The sequence below is a fragment of the Anomaloglossus baeobatrachus genome, chromosome 4 (genome assembly GCF_048569485.1).
Source record: "Anomaloglossus baeobatrachus isolate aAnoBae1 chromosome 4, aAnoBae1.hap1, whole genome shotgun sequence".
NCBI lineage: Eukaryota > Metazoa > Chordata > Amphibia > Anura > Aromobatidae > Anomaloglossus > Anomaloglossus baeobatrachus.
Genome location: NC_134356.1, coordinates 234,073,035 through 234,096,140, shown reverse-complemented (window position 1 = coordinate 234,096,140; position 23,106 = coordinate 234,073,035). Strand labels below are relative to the sequence as shown.

At 52.8% G+C, this 23,106-nt stretch overlaps 1 protein-coding gene across 1 annotated transcript in view; it reads right to left on the bottom strand.

Moving 5' to 3' along the window:
- NEDD1 (NEDD1 gamma-tubulin ring complex targeting factor) overlaps positions 1 to 21,483 on the bottom strand; it is a 109,886-nt gene extending 88,403 nt beyond the window's left edge. Inside the window, exon 1 of the mRNA XM_075344745.1 lies at positions 21,413 to 21,483. Within this exon, the coding sequence (XP_075200860.1) occupies positions 21,413 to 21,452 (40 nt within the window). The 5' untranslated portion in view covers positions 21,453 to 21,483. The remainder of the gene's footprint in view (positions 1 to 21,412) is intronic.
- Between the last annotated feature and the right edge of the window lie 1,623 nt (positions 21,484 to 23,106).

The window sequence follows — 23,106 nt, the reverse complement described above, 5'->3', positions numbered from 1 at the left end:
AATTTGACATTTTTAAGTTCGTTTTTGTACCCAACTAATTTGAATCTACAATAACTTGATCGCTTGTTCTATATTCTGCAGCACTTTTGTATTGCAGGATATAGAAAAATTGCTGTTCAACTATGAAGCCAAAACCTTCTGTAAGCCTCCGACTGCTATGATACGGTGATCACATCACAGGGTTGCAGATAGGAGCTGAGGCAGGAGTATACTCACAACCAATACATTTTAGTGGTTCAACAGCTGCGATCAGAGCTAACTCCATTCACCGCTATTACAAGCAGAACCCATCTGTATAACAGCCTCAAATGTCTCATCTCAGCTCCAGAGATAGATCCTGCACACACCAACCTATATTATAAAATATAAGTCAATAACAGGTAAATGTGTATGACCAGCTATAAAGAGGTCATCTTGACCTGCTCACTTCCAAATGGGAGGATTAATAAGGCTGGTGATGTCATGCGTATATCAAATGATTTTCATATGTGAGAATAGAATTTATTTTGTTCCCATTGTGTCCATCTTGTCTTATAACTAAAGATGAGCGAACCTTTGAAGGTTTAGTTCGCTGGCAGCAAATGACCTGAACCGCCACTGCTCTGCACTAGGCCCGAGGAGGTTTGGAATCGATGATTGGCAGTTTGAGTCTCTGCCCACATACTGCCAGCCGTAAGCAGATCACTTCTGGGGGACAATGGGTTGGCGTTATCAAATTATTATTTGTGTATTTTTCTTACACACTACATTTCATCATGCTGTTGTTACCCCCAGTATGAGCCGTTCAAACACTGTAAGCGGCCCACACTGGGATTAGCACCAAGAGTACCTGAGCACAGCGTTGCTCGCACGAGTTAAGTTCGCACGTAAGGCTAGTTTCACACTTGCGTTGTGCGGCATCCGTTGCAATCTGCCGCCTTGAGGAATTACGGTAACCGTTGCAGGAATCCGTTTATTCCTCATAGGCTTCTATTAAGAGCAGATTGCAACAGATGGTCTTGCGTTGCATCTGCCCCGCAGCGCATCAGTTGTTTTGTCGGTGACCATGAGTGATCATCGGGCAGAAGGAACGCGCAATGTAACGTTTTTTGTTGCTGTAAAAAAAAAAAAACAAACAAAAAAAAAAAACGCACTCTGCAGGATTCCGTTGGGATCCATTAAGAGACATAATGAATGTCTATGGTGCTGGATTCCAGTGCAGGTTTTTGCCACATTCTACTGAGCATGCTCAGCATGTCCAGCAGAACGTTCTAAATAGTTTAAAAGCACTCCTGGTCTCTCTCTCTCCCTGTCGGTCTCCCTCTCTCATACTCACTGATCACTCGCACTGCGCTGCATGGCTGTCACACTGCTCTGGCGGCTTCTCCTACTTTTGAAAATGCCGGTCATTATTCCATCTCGTATTCACTGCTTCCCCCGCCCACCGGCGCCTATGATTTGTTTCAGTCAGACGCGCCCCCACGCTGTCTCACTGCAACCAATCACAGCCGCCGGTGGATGAAGCTATGTGCTGCAAAGCTGCGCATTCATTAGCATGTTAGTACACCAACAGAGGTGTGCTAGCATGCTATGTGGGCCGGCTAGCCAAAGAAACTCACGCCCTTGCGACTAGTCGCTGGCCTCATTAGCATATAATAAAAGATCTTTAGAATACTTTTTCTATAGATCTCTTTATCTATGCTAGTGTATACAGAGACAGACAGGGATTGGATTAGCAAAATGCACACAGAACTGCTCGTGGTTCTGGGTGCATATTGCACCTGCCAGGTTCACTTTAAGGCCCAGTGCCCACGCTGTGTAGTTTTGACGCGTATTTTCAGAAATCTGCAGCAAAATCTGCATGTCCATTGTGAAGCCAGCAAAGTCTGAGAATTCAGAAGTGCTGTGCTAATGTTGCTTATTTTTCCCTTGCAAATTTGGTGCAGATTTGGTGCAGAAAAAAAAAAATCTGCACCAAATACGCAAGGGAAAAATACTCAATGTGGGCACAGCACTTCTGAATTCTCATAGACTTTGCTGTCTTCACAAAGGACATGTAAATTTTGCTGCAGATTTCTGAAAATCTGCGTCAAAATACGCGTCAAAATATGCAGCGTGGGCACAGGGCCTAAGGCTATGTGCAAAGGTTGAGTATTTGGTTGCAAAAATTTCTGTACTATTTCTGCATCCCCAGGCATAAAAGAAGGGAATTTTGTTTACTTACCGTAAATTCCTTTTCTTCTAGCTCCAATTGGGAGACCCAGACAATTGGGTGTATAGCTATTGCCTCCGGAGGCCACACAAAGTATTACACTTAAAAGTGTAAGGCCCCTCCCCTTCTGGCTATACACCCCCAGTGGGATCACTGGCTCACCAGTTTTAGTGCCAAAGCAAGAAGGAGGAAAGCCAATAACTGGTTTAAAGACCAATTCAATCCGAGGAAACAACGGAGAACTGAACCATACCACATGAACAACATGTGTACCCGAAAAAACAGAAAAACCCCGAGAAAACAGGGCGGGTGCTGGGTCTCCCAATTGGAGCTAGAAGAAAAGGAATTTACGGTAAGTAAACAAAATTCCCTTCTTCTTTTTCGCTCCTAATTGGGAGACCCAGACAATTGGGACGTCCAAAAGCAGTCCCTGGGTGGGTAAAAGAATACCTCGTGATAGGGCCGTCAAAGAGCCCTTTCCTACAGGTGGGCAATCGCCGCCTGAAGGACTTATCTACCTAGGCTGGCGTCTGCCGAAGCGTAGGTATGCACCTGAAAATGCTTGGTAAAAGTATGGAGACTCAATCAGGTAGGTGCCTGACACACCTGCTGAGCCGTAGCCTGGTGCCGTAATGCCTAGGATGCACCCACGGCTCTGGTAGAATGGGCCTTCAGCCTTGAGAGAACCAGAAGCCCAGTAGAACTGTAGATTTCAAGAATTGGTTCCTCGATCCCCCGAGCCAGGGTGGATTCAGAAGCTTGCGACTGTTTACGCCGACCAGCGACAAGGACAAAGAGTGCATCCGGGTGGCGCAGGAGCGCCATGCGGGAAGTAGAACCTGAGTGCTCTCACCAGAACCAACAGATGCAAATCCTTCTGAAATTGATGGACTGGACGAGGACACAAAGAAGGTGAGGTGATATCCTGATTGATATAAAAGTGGGAAACCACCTTAGGGAGAAATTCCGGAATCGGACGCAGAACTACCCTGTCCTGGTGAAGGACCAGGAAGGGAGATTTGTATGAGAGCGTTGCTAGCTCGGAAACTCTCCTAAGAGACGAGACCGTTACTAGAAGGCCACTTCCCGAGAAAAGCGGGAAGGGAGACCTCTTTCAAAGGCTCGAAAGGCGGCATCTGGAGAGCAATTAGAACCTTGTTCAGATCCCAGGGCTCTAACGGCCGCCTGTACGGAGTGCTGAGAAGACAAACTCCCCGTAGGAACGTGCGTACCTGAGGAAGTCGTTTCTGAAAAAATACAGATAGCGCTGAGACTTGTCCCTAAAGGGAACTGAGCGACAACCCTTTTTCCAACCTAGATTGCAGGAAGGAAGGAAACATAGACGATGCAACCGGCCAGGGAGAAACACCCTGCGCCGAGCACCGAGATAAGAATATCTTCCACGTCCTGTGGTCAATCTTGGCGGACGTTGATATGCTAGCCTGTCTCATGGTGGCAACCACGTCCTGAGGTAATCCTGACGACACTAGGTTCCAGGACTCAAAGCCACACCATCAGGTTGAGGGCCGAAGAATTCAAATGGAAGAATGGCCCTTGAGACAGCCAGTCTGATTGGTCTGGTAGTGCCCCCGGTTAGCCTACCGTGAGGCACCACAGAACCGGGAACCACAACATCCTCGGCCAATCTGTAGCGACGAGGATGGCGCGGCCGCAGTCGGTCGTGATCTAACGCAGCACTCTGGGCAACAATGCCAGAGGTGGCACATAAGGTAGCTGGAACTGCGACCAATGCTGAACTAAGGCGTCTGCCGCCAGAGCTCGATGATTGTGAAACCGTGCCATGAAGCTGGCACATTGTTGTTGTGCCGTGACGCCATTAGATCGACGTCCGGCCTCTGTCAACGGCGCCAGATCTCCTGAAACCCGTCCGGGTGAAGAGACCATACCCTTTCGGCCACACCCCGGCGACTTAGGAAGTCAGCTTCCTAGTTTTCCACGCCTGGGATGTGAACTGTGGATATGGTGGATGCCGTGTCTTCCACCCACATCAGAACCTGCCGGACTTCCTGGAAGGCTTGCCGGTTGCGCGTTCTTCCTTGGTGGTTGATGTATGCCACCGCTGTGGAGTTGTCCGACTGAAGTCGGATTTGCTTGCTTTCCAGCTGCTGTTGGAAGGTTTGTAGGGCAAGATACACTGCTCTGTGTTCAAGAACAATGATCTGAAGGGTGGACTCTTGCTGAGTCCCCGTACCCTGAGCGCTGTGGTGGAGAAAAACTGCTCCCCACCCTGATAGACTCGCGTCTGTCGTAACTATCGCCCAGGATGGGGATAGGAAGGACCTTCTTTTTGACCATGAGGTGGGAAGAAGCCACCACCGTAGAGATTCCTTGGCCGCCTGAGAAAGAAGACGACTCTGTTGAGGGAGGTCGACTCCCCGTCCCATTGGCGGAGAATGTCACATTGTAGTGGACGCAGATGAAACTGCGCGAGAAGAACTGCCTCCATTGCTACCATCTTACGTAGGAAGTGCATGAGGCGTCTTAATGTGTGCGACTGGTTCTTAAAGAAGAGATTGCAGCCCGTAGTGAATGCTGTTTGTCTAGCGGAAGCTTCACTATCGCTGAGAGAGTATGAAACTCCATGCCTAGATATGTTAGCGATAGGGTCGGAGTCGGATCTGACTTTAAAAAGTTGATGATCCACCCAAAACTCTAGAGAGTCTCCAGCGCAACGTTCGGGCAGTGTTGGCATGTTTCCTAAGAGAGTGCCTTGACAAGTAGATCGTCTAAATATGGGATCACAGAGTGACCCTGAGAGTGCAGGACTGTGACTACTGCTGCCCTGACCTTGGCGAAGACCAGTGGGACTGTCGCTAGCCGGAAGGTAGAGCTACGAACAGGTGTTCGTCTCCTATAACGAAGCGTAGAAACGCTAGTGCTCTGGATCAATCGGCACGTGTGGATAAGCATCCTTGATGCCTAATGATGCTAGGAAATCTCCTTGGGACATTGAGGCGATGACATGGCGGAGGGATTCCATCCGGAACCGCCTGGTGTCCACGAGCTTGCTGAGCAGTTTTAGATCCAGAACGGGACGGAACGGCCCGTTCTTATAGGCACCGCAAATAATTTGGGGTAAAAACCGTGACCTTGTTCCTGAAGAGGAACGGGGGTCATCACTCTTTCTGCCTATAGAGTGCACCCTGTTTGCAGAAGAGCAGCGGCTCGGCCGGGAGGTGGAGAAGTTCTGAAGAATCGAGTTGGAGGACGAGAAGTGAGCTCTATCCTGTACCCGTGAGACAGAATGTCTCACACCCAACGGTCATTGACCTATGGCAGCTAAATATCGCCAAGGCGGGAGAGCCTGCTACCGACCGAGGATGCGGAGAGAGGAGGCCGCAAGTCATGAGGAAGCCGCCTTGGAAGCGGGTTTTCAGACTGTCTCTTTTTTGGGCGTGACTGAGCCCGCCAAGAATCTGAGCTCCTCTGATCCTTTTGAGTCCACATTGGACGAGGAAAAATGGGACCTGCCCGAGCCTCGAAAAGACCGAAACCCCGACTGCCTCCTGCTCTGTTGGGGTTTGTTGTGTCCGGGCTGAGGAAAGGATGAATCCTTACCCCTGGACTGTTTAATGGTTACATCCAAACGCTCACCAAACAGTCGGTCAGCAGAAAAAGGCAACTGGTTAAGCATCCTTTTTTTTTTTTTTTTTTTTTTTTTTTTTTTTTTTTTTTTTGGAAGCAGAATCTGCCTTCCATTCACTTAACGAGCAGACCAGGCTCTGCTTAAAAACACGGAGTAGCGGAGGCTACTGCCGCACGGTTCGCAGAGTCTAGGGCAACCTGAATCGCGTAAGAAACAAATGCAGACATTTGAGAGGTTAAGGATGCCACCTGCGGCACAGATGTACGTGTAACCGTGTCAATCTGTGTAAGACAAGCTGAAATAGCTTGGAATGCCCCAAGGGTGAGAATGCTGGAGCCAACGGTGCGCCGACAGCCTCATAGATGGATTTAGACCAGAGATCCATCTGTCTGTCAGTGGCATCTTTAAGTGCAGCTCCATCTCCCACTGCAACTATGGATCTAGCTACAAGCCTGGAGATTGGAGGATGCCGCTTGGGACACTGGGTCCAGTCCTTGACCACGTCAGGGGGCAGGGATAACGTGTATCCTAAGCCGTTTGGAGAAGCGCATATCTGGATAAGTGAAGCTGACTCCTCCACTGGAGGAGCTGGGTGAGAAATAACCAACATTCTATTGATGGACGCTATAAGATTATTCACTATGGCGTCACCATTAGGTGTATCCAGATTGAGAGCGGTCTCAGGATCAGAATCCTGAGCCGCTACTTCCGCCTCAGTACACAGAGAGTCCTTCTGCTAGGACCCTGATGAAACCGAGGGCCGCTCATAGTAAGCCCGCTTAGGCTGTCTGGGACTGACGTCTGTGCAGAGCCGTGACTCTGGGATGCATGTGACATTCCCGGAGCTGTTAGTTGTTCACACTGAGGGGGGCCATGGATCATGATTCAACAGTGCCCATGTTGTGAGAGACATGTCCGGACTGCTAGGCTTCTAGTATCATAGCCATAGTCTCAGAAAATCTGTCAGTAAATACTGCAGACACCGTCCTCATCCTCTGGCCATTAGCAGAGACTCCGGCTGAGTTGGATACAATGGGGGTCTATGTAACCTGCCGGCCGTATAGCCGTACATGCTGTACCGGCTGCATAGAAAAACATGTGGTTCTGCACCTTTGTTTTACACAGAGAATATGCTGATCACTCCTCCGCACAATCCAGGAGGGTATATACAACGTGCGACCAAACAGTGCAATGTATATAGTACAAGCATATCTATAAGTGCACTTCTGCACTAGTGGGGTTAGCACCACAGGTGCTGCTTAACGCCTGTTACAGCGATTGTGTGACTATCAGAATGCCAGGGTCTTCCACACTTGTCTCTGTATCGTACAGAAACTGACACTAATGGCTGCCGGCGTCCTGTATAGAGAAGGAAGCCGTGGGCGTGCCTGAGAAAGTGCGGGAATCCGGTTTCACAGTGCACACAGTGAGAGGGGTGGAGTATGCAAAACATACTCCAGCTCTCAGTGCTGCTGTGCTATGCAGCGTCACGCCCCTACCCTGACTGTCAGGGCTGTGGGCGGTAACGAAGGGAGACTAGGCCCAGAAGCCGGGGACTCGAGTTAATAAGCGCGGCCGGCATATCAGTGCTGGCCGGCGCGGAAGTCCCCGGCGCACCACAAATCCCAGCGGCGCCTTCAATAAAACGGCAGCGGCGGTTAGCGCGGTAGTCACCCAATACACTAACACACCCAGCAACGCTGTGGTGTGCGATGGCACTAGTGCGGACAGCGCCGCTGTCCCTGGCGCACTAACACACCCAGCAGTGCTGCCGTGTGTCTGCGCGGTCCCCACAGGGACACCGAGTACCTCCATGTAGCAGGGCCATGTCCCTGAAGATACTCCGCTCCATGTCCAGCAGATACCAGGGGCTGTGGATGGAGCACGGTCTCTGTGCCTGGAGACCGATAGAATCCCACTTCACCCAGAGCCCTGTAAAAAGGGATGGGGAAGGAAGCAGCATGTGGGCTCCAGCCTCCGTACCCGCAATGGGTACCTCAACCTTAACAAACACCTCCGACATGAAGTGGGGTGAGAAGGGAGCATGCTGGGAGTCTGTATAGACCCTCTTTTCTTCCATCCGACATAGTCAGCAGCTGCTGCTGACTAAACAGTGGAGCTATGCGTGGATGTGTTGCCTCCTTCGCACAAAGCACAAAACTGGTGAGCCAGTGATCCCACTGGGGGTGTATAGCCAGAAGGGGAGGGGCCTTACACTTTTAAGTGTAATACTTTGTGTGGCCTCCGGAGGCAATAGCTATACACCCAATTGTCTGGGTCTCCCAATTAGGAGCGAAAAAGAAAAGGCAGCACAAAAACCAAGTAGTTTTGCTGCGGTTTTTCATAGCTTTCAATAGTGAAAACCGCAGGCATCAACACTGAAAAAATTGACATGCTGCAGATTATTTTCTGTGCCAAATCTTCAAAGAAAAACAACATGTGCACTAAAGTTCAGGATTCTGATTGTTACTCCAGCAAAGTCAATGTGCTTACAGTTTTGACAAAACTGCACTAAAAAAAGCATTAGGCCCTGTGCGCTCTAGAAAATTGACTTTTCTTATGAAAAATCTGCACCCTCTGGCAGAATAACGCAATCGGGGCAAAAACCGCAGTAAGGCCTTGTGCGCACTAGGCGTTTTTGCTGCGTTTTTAGCGGCGTTTTTTACCGCGTTTTTGTGCAGAAAACGCAGTGACATTGCTTCCCCAGCAATGTCTATGGGTTTTCAGAAGTGCTGTCCGCACACAGCGTTTTTTTGTAGCTGCGTTTTTGTGGTGACCACAAAAATGCAGCATGTCAATTATTTCTGCGTTTTTCACTGCGTTTTTCACCCATTGAGTTCAATGAGATGTTCAACAACGCAATGAAAAACGCATATAGCTGCGTTTCTATGACTAAAAACGCAGCTATAAACGCAAGGGGTGGGCAGTAAAGTGACATGTACAGGAAGAGGATTCCTTCTGTTGGTAAACACAGAAGCATGAATCCTCCCGGTACCGTCACCGCTGCGTCCACAACCCGCCCGGTGCCATGTCAGCTCCCGTGCGGCGCCATGTCTGGGTGGGAGGTGGAGGCAGCGGCGAAAACAAAAGTGAACAGTAGAAAAAAAAAAATGTCATACTCACCTATCTGCAGGGTCCCGGTGCCATGCCCGCTCCCATCTCCTCTCACGGTACCGCCGCTCTGGCTGTGTGCAGTCTCCCCGGGGCACGTACGAAGCTTGCAGGACCTGGCGGTGGATCATCTGATGCAGTCACCTGACGCATCAGCTGATCGTAATTCTCGCGGTGTCGCCGGCTTTTTCGCGCCCGGCCGGCTATCAGCTGATCCTGCCGTCAGGACACTTCATCAGCTGATTACCGGCAGCTCATGCAGCGATGGGACAGGATCAGATTCTCATCCGATCGCCCCAGGAGCTGCCGGTAATCAGCACAGACGTGAGTATTTTATTTTTTGCACTGATGCATCATCTGATTGTATAAACGGCTTTTATACAATCAGCTGATGTGTGATGCGATTTACATCCTAGAACCTGACACATCATCTGATCGCTTTGCCTTCCAGCAAACCGATCAGATGATATTGGATCCGGATTGGACGGCGCGGGACCCTTGACCCAGGATTACTGCGGAGGGGGGTTCTTTATTTCAATAAAGATGGAGTCACTAATTGTGTTGTGTTTTATTTCTAATAAAAATATTTTTCTGTGTGTTGTGTTTTTTTATCTTTACTAGAAATTCATGGTGGCCATGTCTAATATTGGCGTGACACCATGAATTTCGGGCTTAGGGCCAGCTGATAATATACAGCTAGCCCTAACCCCATTATTACCCAGTGAGCCACCCGGCATCAGGGCAGCTGGAAGAGTTGGATACAGTGCCAGAAGATGGCGCTTCTATGAAAGCGCCATTTTCTGGAATGGCTGCGGACTCCAATTCGCAGCGGGGGTGCAGCGGGGGTGCCCAGAAAGCATGGGCACCCTGCACTGTGGATTCCAATCCCCAGCTGCCTAGTTGTACCCGGCTGGACACACAAATTAGGCGAAGCTCACGTCATTTTTTTTTAATTATTTCATGAAATAATTAAAAAAAAAAGGGCTTCTCTATATATATATATATATATATATATATATGTCATTTTTTTTTTCTTTTTGGGCAAAAAACTCCTGCATACAGTCCTGGATGGAGGATGCTAAGCCTTGTAGTTCTGCAGCTGCTGTCTGCTCTCCTGCATACACTAGTTCTGCAGCTGTCTGCTCTCCTGCATACAATGAACATTTTGAAGAAGGAAATGACATCAGACCTTTTTTTTTTTTTCCATCAACAATCTTTAATGGCATTGTGCACTGATTAAAAACGCAGTGAGCAAAAACGCAGCAAAAAACGCACCAAATCGCGGTAAAAACGCATGCGTTTGTCGCGTTTTTCAGCTGCGGGTGCGTTTTTTGAGAAAAAAGCGCACATAAAAACGCAGCGTGAAAAAAACGCCTAGTGCGCACATACCCTTAAACCGCACCTGCGTTTTTTCCACAGGTTGGTCCCTGCGTTTTTTTACCATTATCTATGGCAAAAAACGCAGGTACCTGCAGAAAAGAAGTGACATGCACATTCTTTTTCTCAAGAAATTCTGCAGCAAAACCTGTAGGTGACAAAAACCGCATTGCGTGCACATCATTTTTTTTTTTTACCATAGGTTTTTCTGGGGAATGACTGTAGAAAGGTTATGAACATTTTCTGTAGCAATTCATGCAACAAAATCGCGGCAAAAACTGCAGCGTGCGCACAGGGCCTAAAAAATGTGGAACAAACGCAGCTGTACACACAGATTAAACCCTTCCCGACTGGCCAATTTTGTGCTTTCCGTATTTTTCTTTTTGCAATTCTTCAGAGAGACGTACCTTTTTTATTTTTCGGTCAACATGGTCATGTGAAATCTCGTTTTTTGTGGAATGAGCTGTACTTTTAAATGAAACCATGAGTTTTACCATATAGTGTACTGGAAAACGGCAAAAAATTTCCAAATATGGAAAAATTGAAAACAAAAAGTGTGACTGCACTTTTGTTTTTGAGATCGTTTATTCAGTGGTCACCATATGGTAAAACTGATGTGTTGCTGTGATGCCTGAGGTCAGTGCGAGTTTGTAGACATCAAACATGAATAAGTTTACTTCTATCTAAAGGGTTTAAAAAAAAATCAGAAGTTTGTCCAAAGAAAGTGGCGTACGTTTTGCACCAATTTATATGGCTCAGTGATGGCTTATTTTTTGCGTCTCGAGCTGGTGTTTTAACCGTACATTTTTGCTCAGATGCTACGTTTTGATCGTCTGTTATTGCATTTTGCGCAAAATTTGCGGCGAACAACGTAATTTTAGAGTTTGGAATTTTCTTTTGCTGCTACGCCGTTTACCGATCAGATTAATTGATTTTATATTTTGATAGGGCATTTCTGAAAGCAGCGATACCAAATGGGTGGATATTTTTTTTTAACCCTTTCATTTTCAAATGGGGGTGATTTTAACTTTTAGGTTTTTTATTTTAATTTCTGTAAACTTTTATTTAAACTTTTTTTTATTTTACTAATCCTCCTAGGGGGCTATAACGATCAGCAGTCTGATCGCTCATTCATTTCTCCCGATCAGAGCAGCATCGCTCAGACCGGGAGAAATGATCATCTCTTGTAACAAGCAGCACTCCGCTGTTTCTTAAAGGATATGAGTCTTATGAGCACAGGAGTCATCACATGACCCTGTGCAACCATGACAACCACCGGATCCATGTGATCAAGTCACGTGACTTCCGGTATTGGCCAGTATGTAAAGTTATAGCGTGATCGCAATTATAATGGCATTGTCACATAAATGACAGCGCCATTTAAGGGGTTGAAAGGCACGGCCGCACAGCGATTCTGCTCGTGCCTGGCAAGCATATAAGTCAGCTGTATACATCAGCTGAGTAGTGCGCCGATCTACATCTACATACAGATTAACACTATGACCGCTAAGACGTAATTTTACTGCACGTGGTCGTTAAGGGGTTAAAAGGTGTTGTCTAATTTCAAAAAGTATTCTATCATAGCTTTTCAGTTGAAAGAGGAAAAATTTTTCTTTAAAAAGTGAGGGTTTACTCACCCTCCTCGTGTCCAGCACTTCCTCTCACCATTTCAGCAGCGACATGTTGTCAATAACATTGCAGCTCAGGGGTCTGTGCTATCTACATGAAGAAGTCTGCTGAGCGCCGGGATTTGCCGACTTCACTGCAGCCAATCACTGAGCTCAAAAGCTCTGCCGACATAGATGGCACGGGCTGCTAAGCTCAGAGATTGGCTGCCATGAAATCAATAAGACTTCACTGATGAAGTGGCGAGAGGAAGCGCAGGACCCCTGGAGTGTGATTAAAAGTTCAGCTTTTTTTCCCCTCTTTCTGGCCTTAGGCTTTTGGGGCAATAATATTACAAACATGAAAAACTTTTAAAGGGAATCTGTGACAATGCTTTTCCTATGTAAAATAAGAGGCACAGTAAGAGCAGAGACCTTGAGTCTAGTGACATGTCACTCACTGGGCTGCCTGCTGTAGTTTTGATAAAAATCCCTGTTTTATGTCCTGCAGATTTACCAGTTGTCTAAATGTGGAGTTCTGTATAATCCCACTCAAACCACTGATTGGCAGCATTTTGTATATTGTGCATAGGCAGAAAGCTACAAAGGGAGAGTTTGTTTATACAGAGCAGGAAGACTACATGGCACAAGACAATTAGTCCACTAGTGAATCTCCTGCTGATAAGTCACTGAAGTTATTGAAAAAGCACACAGCTCAGTTAAGTAATATCACTGGATTCTGGGTTTCTTTTCCTACATTATAATGCTCCCAGATGGGGTAGCAAAAACCTGGTGACAGATTCCCTTTTAAAAGTCTTGTCACAAGGTATTTTACCAGTGAAGTCTTTTTGATGTAATTGTTCTGCAAGTAAGGTATCGGCCAAAGGATCAAGTAGGGCAGCATAGGAGCGCCCAAGGACAGACAAGTAGGGCAGCATAGGAGCGCCCAAGGACAGACAAGTAGGGCAGCATAGGAGCGCCCAAGAGCAGACAAGTAGGGCAGCATAGGAGCGCCCAAGAGCAGACAAGTAGGGCAGCATAGGAGCGCCCAAGAGCAGACAAGTAGGGCAGCATAGGAGCGCCCAAGGGCAGACAAGTAGGGCAGCATAGGAGCGCCCAAGGGCAGACAAGTAGGGCAGCATAGGAGCGCCCAAGGGCAGACAAGTAGGGCAGCATAGGAGCGCCCAAGGGCAGACAAGTAGGGCAGCATAGGAGCGCCCAAGGGCAGACAAGTAGGGCAGCATAGGAGCGCCCAAGGGCAGACAAGTAGGGCAGCATAGGAGCGCCCAAGAGCAGACAAGTAGGGCAGCATAGGAGCGCCCAAGAGCAGACAAGTAGGGCAGCATAGGAGCGCCCAAGAGCAGACAAGTAGGGCAGCATAGGAGCGCCCAAGAGCAGACAAGTAGGGCAGCATAGGAGCGCCCAAGAGCAGACAAGTAGGGCAGCATAGGAGCGCCCAAGAGCAGACAAGTAGGGCAGCATAGGAGCGCCCAAGAGCAGACAAGTAGGGCAGCATAGGAGCGCCCAAGAGCAGACAAGTAGGGCAGCATAGGAGCGCCCAAGAGCAGACAAGTAGGGCAGCATAGGAGCGCCCAAGAGCAGACAAGTAGGGCAGCATAGGAGCGCCCAAGAGCAGACAAGTAGGGCAGCATAGGAGCGCCCAAGAGCAGACAAGTAGGGCAGCATAGGAGCGCCCAAGAGCAGACAAGTAGGGCAGCAAAGGAGCGCCCAAGGACAGACAAGTAGGGCAGCATAGGAGCGCCCAAGGACAGACAAGTAGGGCAGCATAGGAGCGCCCAAGGACAGACAAGTAGGGCAGCATAGGAGCGCCCAAGGACAGACAAGTAGGGCAGCATAGGAGCGCCCAAGGACAGACAAGTAGGGCAGCATAGGAGCGCCCAAGGGCAGACAAGTAGGGCAGCATAGGAGCGCCCAAGGGCAGACAAGTAGGGCAGCATAGGAGCGCCCAAGGGCAGACAAGTAGGGCAGCATAGGAGCGCCCAAGGGCAGACAAGTAGGGCAGCATAGGAGCGCCCAAGAGCAGACAAGTAGGGCAGCATAGGAGCGCCCAAGAGCAGACAAGTAGGGCAGCATAGGAGCGCCCAAGAGCAGACAAGTAGGGCAGCATAGGAGCGCCCAAGAGCAGACAAGTAGGGCAGCATAGGAGCGCCCAAGAGCAGACAAGTAGGGCAGCATAGGAGCGCCCAAGAGCAGACAAGTAGGGCAGCATAGGAGCGCCCAAGAGCAGACAAGTAGGGCAGCATAGGAGCGCCCAAGAGCAGACAAGTAGGGCAGCATAGGAGCGCCCAAGAGCAGACAAGTAGGGCAGCATAGGAGCGCCCAAGAGCAGACAAGTAGGGCAGCATAGGAGCGCCCAAGAGCAGACAAGTAGGGCAGCATAGGAGCGCCCAAGAGCAGACAAGTAGGGCAGCATAGGAGCGCCCAAGAGCAGACAAGTAGGGCAGCATAGGAGCGCCCAAGAGCAGACAAGTAGGGCAGCATAGGAGCGCCCAAGAGCAGACAAGTAGGGCAGCATAGGAGCGCCCAAGAGCAGACAAGTAGGGCAGCATAGGAGCGCCCAAGGACAGACAAGTAGGGCAGCATAGGAGCGCCCAAGGACAGACAAGTAGGGCAGCATAGGAGCGCCCAAGGACAGACAAGTAGGGCAGCATAGGAGCGCCCAAGGACAGACAAGTAGGGCAGCATAGGAGCGCCCAAGGACAGACAAGTAGGGCAGCATAGGAGCGCCCAAGAGCAGACAAGTAGGGCAGCATAGGAGCGCCCAAGAGCAGACAAGTAGGGCAGCATAGGAGCGCCCAAGAGCAGACAAGTAGGGCAGCATAGGAGCGCCCAAGAGCAGACAAGTAGGGCAGCATAGGAGCGCCCAAGAGCAGACAAGTAGGGCAGCATAGGAGCGCCCAAGAGCAGACAAGTAGGGCAGCATAGGAGCGCCCAAGAGCAGACAAGTAGGGCAGCATAGGAGCGCCCAAGAGCAGACAAGTAGGGCAGCATAGGAGCGCCCAAGAGCAGACAAGTAGGGCAGCATAGGAGCGCCCAAGAGCAGACAAGTAGGGCAGCATAGGAGCGCCCAAGAGCAGACAAGTAGGGCAGCATAGGAGCGCCCAAGAGCAGACAAGTAGGGCAGCATAGGAGCGCCCAAGAGCAGACAAGTAGGGCAGCATAGGAGCGCCCAAGAGCAGACAAGTAGGGCAGCATAGGAGCGCCCAAGAGCAGACAAGTAGGGCAGCATAGGAGCGCCCAAGGGCAGACAAGTAGGGCAGCATAGGAGCGCCCAAGGGCAGACAAGTAGGGCAGCATAGGAGCGCCCAAGGGCAGACAAGTAGGGCAGCATAGGAGCGCCCAAGGGCAGACAAGTAGGGCAGCATAGGAGCGCCCAAGGGCAGACAAGTAGGGCAGCATAGGAGCGCCCAAGGGCAGACAAGTAGGGCAGCATAGGAGCGCCCAAGGGCAGACAAGTAGGGCAGCATAGGAGCGCCCAAGGGCAGACAAGTAGGGCAGCATAGGAGCGCCCAAGGGCAGACAAGTAGGGCAGCATAGGAGCGCCCAAGGGCAGACAAGTAGGGCAGCATAGGAGCGCCCAAGAGCAGACAAGTAGGGCAGCATAGGAGCGCCCAAGAGCAGACAAGTAGGGCAGCATAGGAGCGCCCAAGAGCAGACAAGTAGGGCAGCATAGGAGCGCCCAAGAGCAGACAAGTAGGGCAGCATAGGAGCGCCCAAGAGCAGACAAGTAGGGCAGCATAGGAGCGCCCAAGAGCAGACAAGTAGGGCAGCATAGGAGCGCCCAAGAGCAGACAAGTAGGGCAGCATAGGAGCGCCCAAGAGCAGACAAGTAGGGCAGCATAGGAGCGCCCAAGAGCAGACAAGTAGGGCAGCATAGGAGCGCCCAAGAGCAGACAAGTAGGGCAGCATAGGAGCGCCCAAGAGCAGACAAGTAGGGCAGCATAGGAGCGCCCAAGAGCAGACAAGTAGGGCAGCATAGGAGCGCCCAAGAGCAGACAAGTAGGGCAGCATAGGAGCGCCCAAGAGCAGACAAGTAGGGCAGCATAGGAGCGCCCAAGAGCAGACAAGTAGGGCAGCATAGGAGCGCCCAAGAGCAGACAAGTAGGGCAGCATAGGAGCGCCCAAGAGCAGACAAGTAGGGCAGCATAGGAGCGCCCAAGAGCAGACAAGTAGGGCAGCATAGGAGCGCCCAAGAGCAGACAAGTAGGGCAGCATAGGAGCGCCCAAGAGCAGACAAGTAGGGCAGCATAGGAGCGCCCAAGAGCAGACAAGTAGGGCAGCATAGGAGCGCCCAAGAGCAGACAAGTAGGGCAGCATAGGAGCGCCCAAGAGCAGACAAGTAGGGCAGCATAGGAGCGCCCAAGAGCAGACAAGTAGGGCAGCATAGGAGCGCCCAAGAGCAGACAAGTAGGGCAGCATAGGAGCGCCCAAGAGCAGACAAGTAGGGCAGCATAGGAGCGCCCAAGAGCAGACAAGTAGGGCAGCATAGGAGCGCCCAAGAGCAGACAAGTAGGGCAGCATAGGAGCGCCCAAGAGCAGACAAGTAGGGCAGCATAGGAGCGCCCAAGAGCAGACAAGTAGGGCAGCATAGGAGCGCCCAAGAGCAGACAAGTAGGGCAGCATAGGAGCGCCCAAGAGCAGACAAGTAGGGCAGCATAGGAGCGCCCAAGAGCAGACAAGTAGGGCAGCATAGGAGCGCCCAAGAGCAGACAAGTAGGGCAGCATAGGAGCGCCCAAGAGCAGACAAGTAGGGCAGCATAGGAGCGCCCAAGAGCAGACAAGTAGGGCAGCATAGGAGCGCCCAAGAGCAGACAAGTAGGGCAGCATAGGAGCGCCCAAGAGCAGACAAGTAGGGCAGCATAGGAGCGCCCAAGAGCAGACAAGTAGGGCAGCATAGGAGCGCCCAAGAGCAGACAAGTAGGGCAGCATAGGAGCGCCCAAGAGCAGACAAGTAGGGCAGCATAGGAGCGCCCAAGAGCAGACAAGTAGGGCAGCATAGGAGCGCCCAAGAGCAGACAAGTAGGGCAGCATAGGAGCGCCCAAGAGCAGACAAGTAGGGCAGCATAGGAGCGCCCAAGAGCAGACAAGTAGGGCAGCATAGGAGCGCCCAAGAGCAGACAAGTAGGGCAGCATAGGAGCGCCCAAGGACAGACAAGTAGGGCAGCATAGGAGCGCCCAAGGACAGACAAGTAGGGCAGCATAGGAGCGCCCAAGGACAGACAAGTAGGGCAGCATAGGAGCGCCCAAGGACAGACAAGTAGGGCAGCATAGGAGCGCCCAAGGACAGACAAGTAGGGCAGCATAGGAGCGCCCAAGGACAGACAAGTAGGGCAGCATAGGAGCGCCCAAGGACAGACAAGTAGGGCAGCATAGGAGCGCCCAAGGACAGACAAGTAGGGCAGCATAGGAGCGCCCAAGGACAGACAAGTAGGGCAGCATAGGAGCGCCCAAGGACAGACAAGTAGGGCAGCATAGGAGCGCCCAAGGACAGACAAGTAGGGCAGCATAGGAGCGCCCAAGGACAGACAAGTAGGGCAGCATAGGAGCGCCCAAGGACCAGACAAGTAGGGCAGCATAGGAGCGCCCAAGGACAGACAAGTAGGGCAGCATAGGAGCGCCCAAGGACAGACAAGTAGGGCAGCATAGGAGCGCCCAAGGACAGACAAGTAGGGCAGCATAGGAGCGCCCAAGGACAGACAAGTAGGGCAGCATAGGAGCGCCCAAGGACAGACAAGTAGGGCAGCATAGGAGCGCCCAAGGACAGACAAGTAGGGCAGCATAGGAGCGCCCAAGGACAGACAAGTGGGGCAGCATAGGAGCGCCCAAGGACAGACAAGTAGGGCAGCATAGGAGCGCCCAAGGACAGACAAGTAGGGCAGCATAGGAGCGCCCAAGGACAGACAAGTAGGGCAGCATAGGAGCGCCCAAGGACAGACAAGTAGGGCAGCATAGGAGCGCCCAAGGACAGACAAGTGGGGCAGCATAGGAGCGCCCAAGGACAGACAAGTGGGGCAGCATAGGAGCGCCCAAGGACAGACAAGTAGGGCAGCATAGGAGCGCCCAAGGACAGACAAGTAGGGCAGCATAGGAGCGCCCAAGGACAGACAAGTAGGGCAGCATAGGAGCGCCCAAGGACAGACAAGTAGGGCAGCATAGGAGCGCCCAAGGACAGACAAGTAGGGCAGCATAGGAGCGCCCAAGGACAGACAAGTAGGGCAGCATAGGAGCGCCCAAGGACAGACAAGTAGGGCAGCATAGGAGCGCCCAAGGACAGACAAGTAGGGCAGCATAGGAGCGCCCAAGGACAGACAAGTAGGGCAGCATAGGAGCGCCCAAGGACAGACAAGTAGGGCAGCATAGGAGCGCCCAAGGACAGACAAGTAGGGCAGCATAGGAGCGCCCAAGGACAGACAAGTAGGGCAGCATAGGAGCGCCCAAGGACAGACAAGTAGGGCAGCATAGGAGCGCCCAAGGACAGACAAGTAGGGCAGCATAGGAGCGCCCAAGGACAGACAAGTAGGGCAGCATAGGAGCGCCCAAGGACAGACAAGTAGGGCAGCATAGGAGCGCCCAAGGACAGACAAGTAGGGCAGCATAGGAGCGCCCAAGGGCAGACAAGTAGGGCAGCATAGGAGCGCCCAAGGGCAGACAAGTAGGGCAGCATAGGAGCGCCCAAGGGCAGACAAGTAGGGCAGCATAGGAGCGCCCAAGGGCAGACAAGTAGGGCAGCCTAGGAGCGCCCAAGGGCAGACAAGTAGGGCAGCATAGGAGCGCCCAAGAGCAGACAAGTAGGGCAGCATAGGAGCGCCCAAGAGCAGACAAGTAGGGCAGCATAGGAGCGCCCAAGAGCAGACAAGTAGGGCAGCATAGGAGCGCCCAAGGGCAGCATAGGAGCGCCCAAGGACAGACAAGTAGGGCAGCATAGGAGCGCCCAAGGGCAGCATAGGAGCGCCCAAGGGCAGCATAGGAGCGCCCAAGGGCAGCATAGGAGCGCCCAAGGGCAGCATAGGAGCGCCCAAGGGCAGCATAGGAGCGCCCAAGGACAGACAAGTAGGGCAGCATAGGAGCGCCCAAGGACAGACAAGTAGGGCAGCATAGGAGCGCCCAAGGACAGACAAGTAGGGCAGCATAGGAGCGCCCAAGGACAGACAAGTAGGGCAGCATAGGAGCGCCCAAGGACAGACAAGTAGGGCAGCATAGGAGCGCCCAAGGACAGACAAGTAGGGCAGCATAGGAGCGCCCAAGGACAGACAAGTAGGGCAGCATAGGAGCGCCCAAGGACAGACAAGTAGGGCAGCATAGGAGCGCCCAAGGACAGACAAGTAGGGCAGCATAGGAGCGCCCAAGGACAGACAAGTAGGGCAGCATAGGAGCGCCCAAGGACAGACAAGTAGGGCAGCATAGGAGCGCCCAAGAACAGACAAGTAGGGCAGCATAGGAGCGCCCAAGAACAGACAAGTAGGGCAGCATAGGAGCGCCCAAGAACAGACAAGTAGGGCAGCATAGGAGCGCCCAAGGACAGACAAGTAGGGCAGCATAGGAGCGCCCAAGGACAGACAAGTAGGGCAGCATAGGAGCGCCCAAGGACAGACAAGTAGGGCAGCATAGGAGCGCCCAAGAACAGACAAGTAGGGCAGCATAGGAGCGCCCAAGAACAGACAAGTAGGGCAGCATAGGAGCGCCCAAGGACAGACAAGTAGGACAGCATAGGAGCGCCCAAGGACAGACAAGTAGGGAAGCATAGGAGCGCCCAAGGACAGACAAGTAGGGCAGCATAGGAGCGCCCAAGGACAGACAGGTAGGGCAGCATAGGAGCGCCCAAGGACAGACAGGTAGGGCAGCATAGGAGCGCCCAAGGACAGACACGTAGGGCAGCATAGGAGCGCCCAAGGACAGACACGTAGGGCAGCATAGGAGCGCCCAAGGACAGACAAGTAGGGCAGCATAGGAGCGCCCAAGGACAGACAAGTAGGGCAGCATAGGAGCGCCCAAGGACAGACAAGTAGGGCAGCATAGGAGCGCCCAAGGACAGACAAGTAGGGCAGCATAGGAGCGCCCAAGGACAGACAAGTAGGGCAGCATAGGAGCGCCCAAGGACAGACAAGTAGGGCAGCATAGGAGCGCCCAAGGACAGACAAGTAGGGCAGCATAGGAGCGCCCAAGGACAGACAAGTAGGGCAGCATAGGAGCGCCCAAGGACAGACAAGTAGGGCAGCATAGGAGCGCCCAAGAGCAGACAAGTAGGGCAGCATAGGAGCGCCCAAGAGCAGACAAGTAGCGCAGCATAGGAGCTCCCAAGGACAGACAAGTAGGGCAGCATAGGAGCGCCCAAGGACAGACAAGTAGGGCAGCACAGGAGTGTTCAAAATAGACTGAGGGCATAAAAGTGCCCGGGAGCAGACTGGGGGCACAGACAAGCAGGGGGTACAGGAGTGCCTGGGCACAGACAAGCAGGGGGTACAGGAGTGCCTGGGCACAGACAAGCAGGGGGTACAGGAGTGCCTGGGCACAGACAAGCAGGGGGTACAGGAGTGCCTGGGCACAGACAAGCAGGGGGTACAGGAGTGCCTGGGCACAGACAAGCAGGGGGTACAGGAGTGCCTGGGCACAGACAAGCAGGGGGTACAGGAGTGCCTGGGCACAGACAAGCAGGGGGTACAGGAGTGCCTGGGCACAGACAAGCAGGGGGTACAGGAGTGCCTGGGCACAGACAAGCAGGGGGTACAGGAGTGCCTGGGCACAGACAAGCAGGGGGTACAGGAGTGCCTGGGCACAGACAAGCAGGGGGTACAGGAGTGCCTGGGCACAGACAAGCAGGGGGTACAGGAGTGCCTGGGCACAGACAAGCAGGGGGTACAGGAGTGCCTGGGCACAGACAAGCAGGGGGTACAGGAGTGCCTGGGCACAGACAAGCAGGGGGTACAGGAGTGCCTGGGCACAGACAAGCAGGGGGTACAGGAGTGCCTGGGCACAGACAAGCAGGGGGTACAGGAGTGCCTGGGCACAGACAAGCAGGGGGTACAGGAGTGCCTGGGCACAGACAAGCAGGGGGTACAGGAGTGCCTGGGCACAGACAAGCAGGGGGTACAGGAGTGCCTGGGCACAGACAAGCAGGGGGTACAGGAGTGCCTGGGCACAGACAAGCAGGGGGTACAGGAGTGCCCGGGAGCAGACTGGGGGCACTGACATATTGCATTGCCCGGGATTACACAGTTCGTAGCTATGGCCACAGCTAGCGGAGAGCACAGCACACGCAGCCGGTCACCACAACAAACACCGGAGCAGTGCCGGGCTGCGCGCACACAGTTCCGGGTCAGGGGTCGCTGCAGGCGCGGGGCTGTTGCTTTCTCAGTGACAGGACGCCACTTTCTTGCACTAAACAGAACTTTCAAACATCCCGCCAAGCGCTGTCCGCGGCGGCAGTAACCGCTGAGCAGTCAGTGGTGTGGACAGGGGACACGGACAGCGCTCCACCTGTTGCCCCGGAGCCCGTAGTCTCACCTTGCAGTCGCTGTAGTCCCCCTCCTCCCCCTCTCTGCATCCCAGCTAGGGGACAACGCCGTGACGTCACCCGAACTCTGCAACTGACTCCCGCGCTGGAGTTGTGGCTGCGTGCTCGCTCTGGAGGAGGGCGGGAGCGCGCCGCAGCTAACAGTGTTGTGTGTGTGTGCCGGAGGAGCAGGCCAGAGGGAGGGAGTGTGACAGGGGCCTGGGTTCATAATTACTCAGTATCAGTGTGTGATGCTGCACAGGGGTGTATGTACACTGGGGGGCGTATAGAGTGCTGCACAGGGGTGTATGTACACTGGGGGGCGTATAGAGCTGCTGCACAGGGGTGTATGTACACTGGGGGGTGTATAGAGTGCTGCACAGGGGGCACTAGAGAGCTGCTTCACAGGGGTTATACACTGGGGGGCGCTATAGAGCTGCTGCACAGGGGTTATACACTGGGAGCTGCTATAGAGCTGCTGCACAGGGGTTATACACTGGGGGGCGCTATACAGCTGCTGCACAGGGGTTATACACTGGGGGGTGCTATAGAGCTGCTGCACAGGGGTTATACGCTGGGGGGTGCTATAGAGCTGCTGCATAGGGGTGTATGTACACTAGGGGGTTTATAAAGTGCTGCACAGGGGTTATACACTGGGGGGCGCTATAGAGCTGCTGCACAGGGGTTATACGCTGGGGGGTGCTATAGAGCTGCTGCACAGGGGTGTATGTACACTGGGGGTGTATAAAGTGCTGCACAGGGGTTATACACTGGGGGGTGCTATAGAGCTGCTGCACAGGGGTTATACACTGGGGGGCGCTATACAGCTGCTGCACAGGGGGTATACACTGGGGGGCGTATACAGCTGCTGCACAGGGGTTATACACTGGGGGGTGCTATAGAGCTGCTGCACAGGGGTTATACACTGGGGGTTGCTATAGAGCTGCTGCACAGGGGTTATACACTGGGGGGCGCTATAGAGCTGCTGCACAGGGGTTATACACTGGGGGGCGCTATAGAGCTGCTGCACAGGGGTTATACACTGGGGGGCGCTATACAGCTGCTGCACAGGGGTTATGCACTGGGGGGTGCTATACAGATGCTGCACAGGGGGTATACACTGGGGGGCGCTATACAGCTGCTGCACAGGGGTTATACACTGGGGGGCGCTATAGAGCTGCTGCACAGGGGTTATACACTGGGGGGCGCTATAGAGCTGCTGCACAGGGGTTATACACTGGGGGGTGCTATAGAGCTGCTGCACAGGGGTGTATGTACACTGGGGGTGTATAAAGTGCTGCACAGAGGTTATACACTGGGGGGTGCTATAGAGCTGCTGCACAGGGGTTATACACTGGGGGGCGCTATAGAGCTGCTGCACAGGGGTTATACACTGGGGGGCGCCATAGAGCTGCTGCACAGGGGTTATACACTGAGGGGCGCTACACAGCTGCTGCACAGGGGGTATACACTGGGGAGCGCTATACAGCTGCTGCACAGGGGTTATACACTGGGGGGTGCTATAGAGCTGCTGCACAGGGGTTATACACTGGGGGTTGCTATAGAGCTGCTGCACAGGGGTTATACACTGGGGGTTGCTATAGAGCTGCTGCACAGGGGGTATACACTGGGGGGTGTTATAGAGCTGCTGCACAGGGGTTATACACTGGGGGGCGCTATAGAGCTGCTGCACAGGGGGTATACA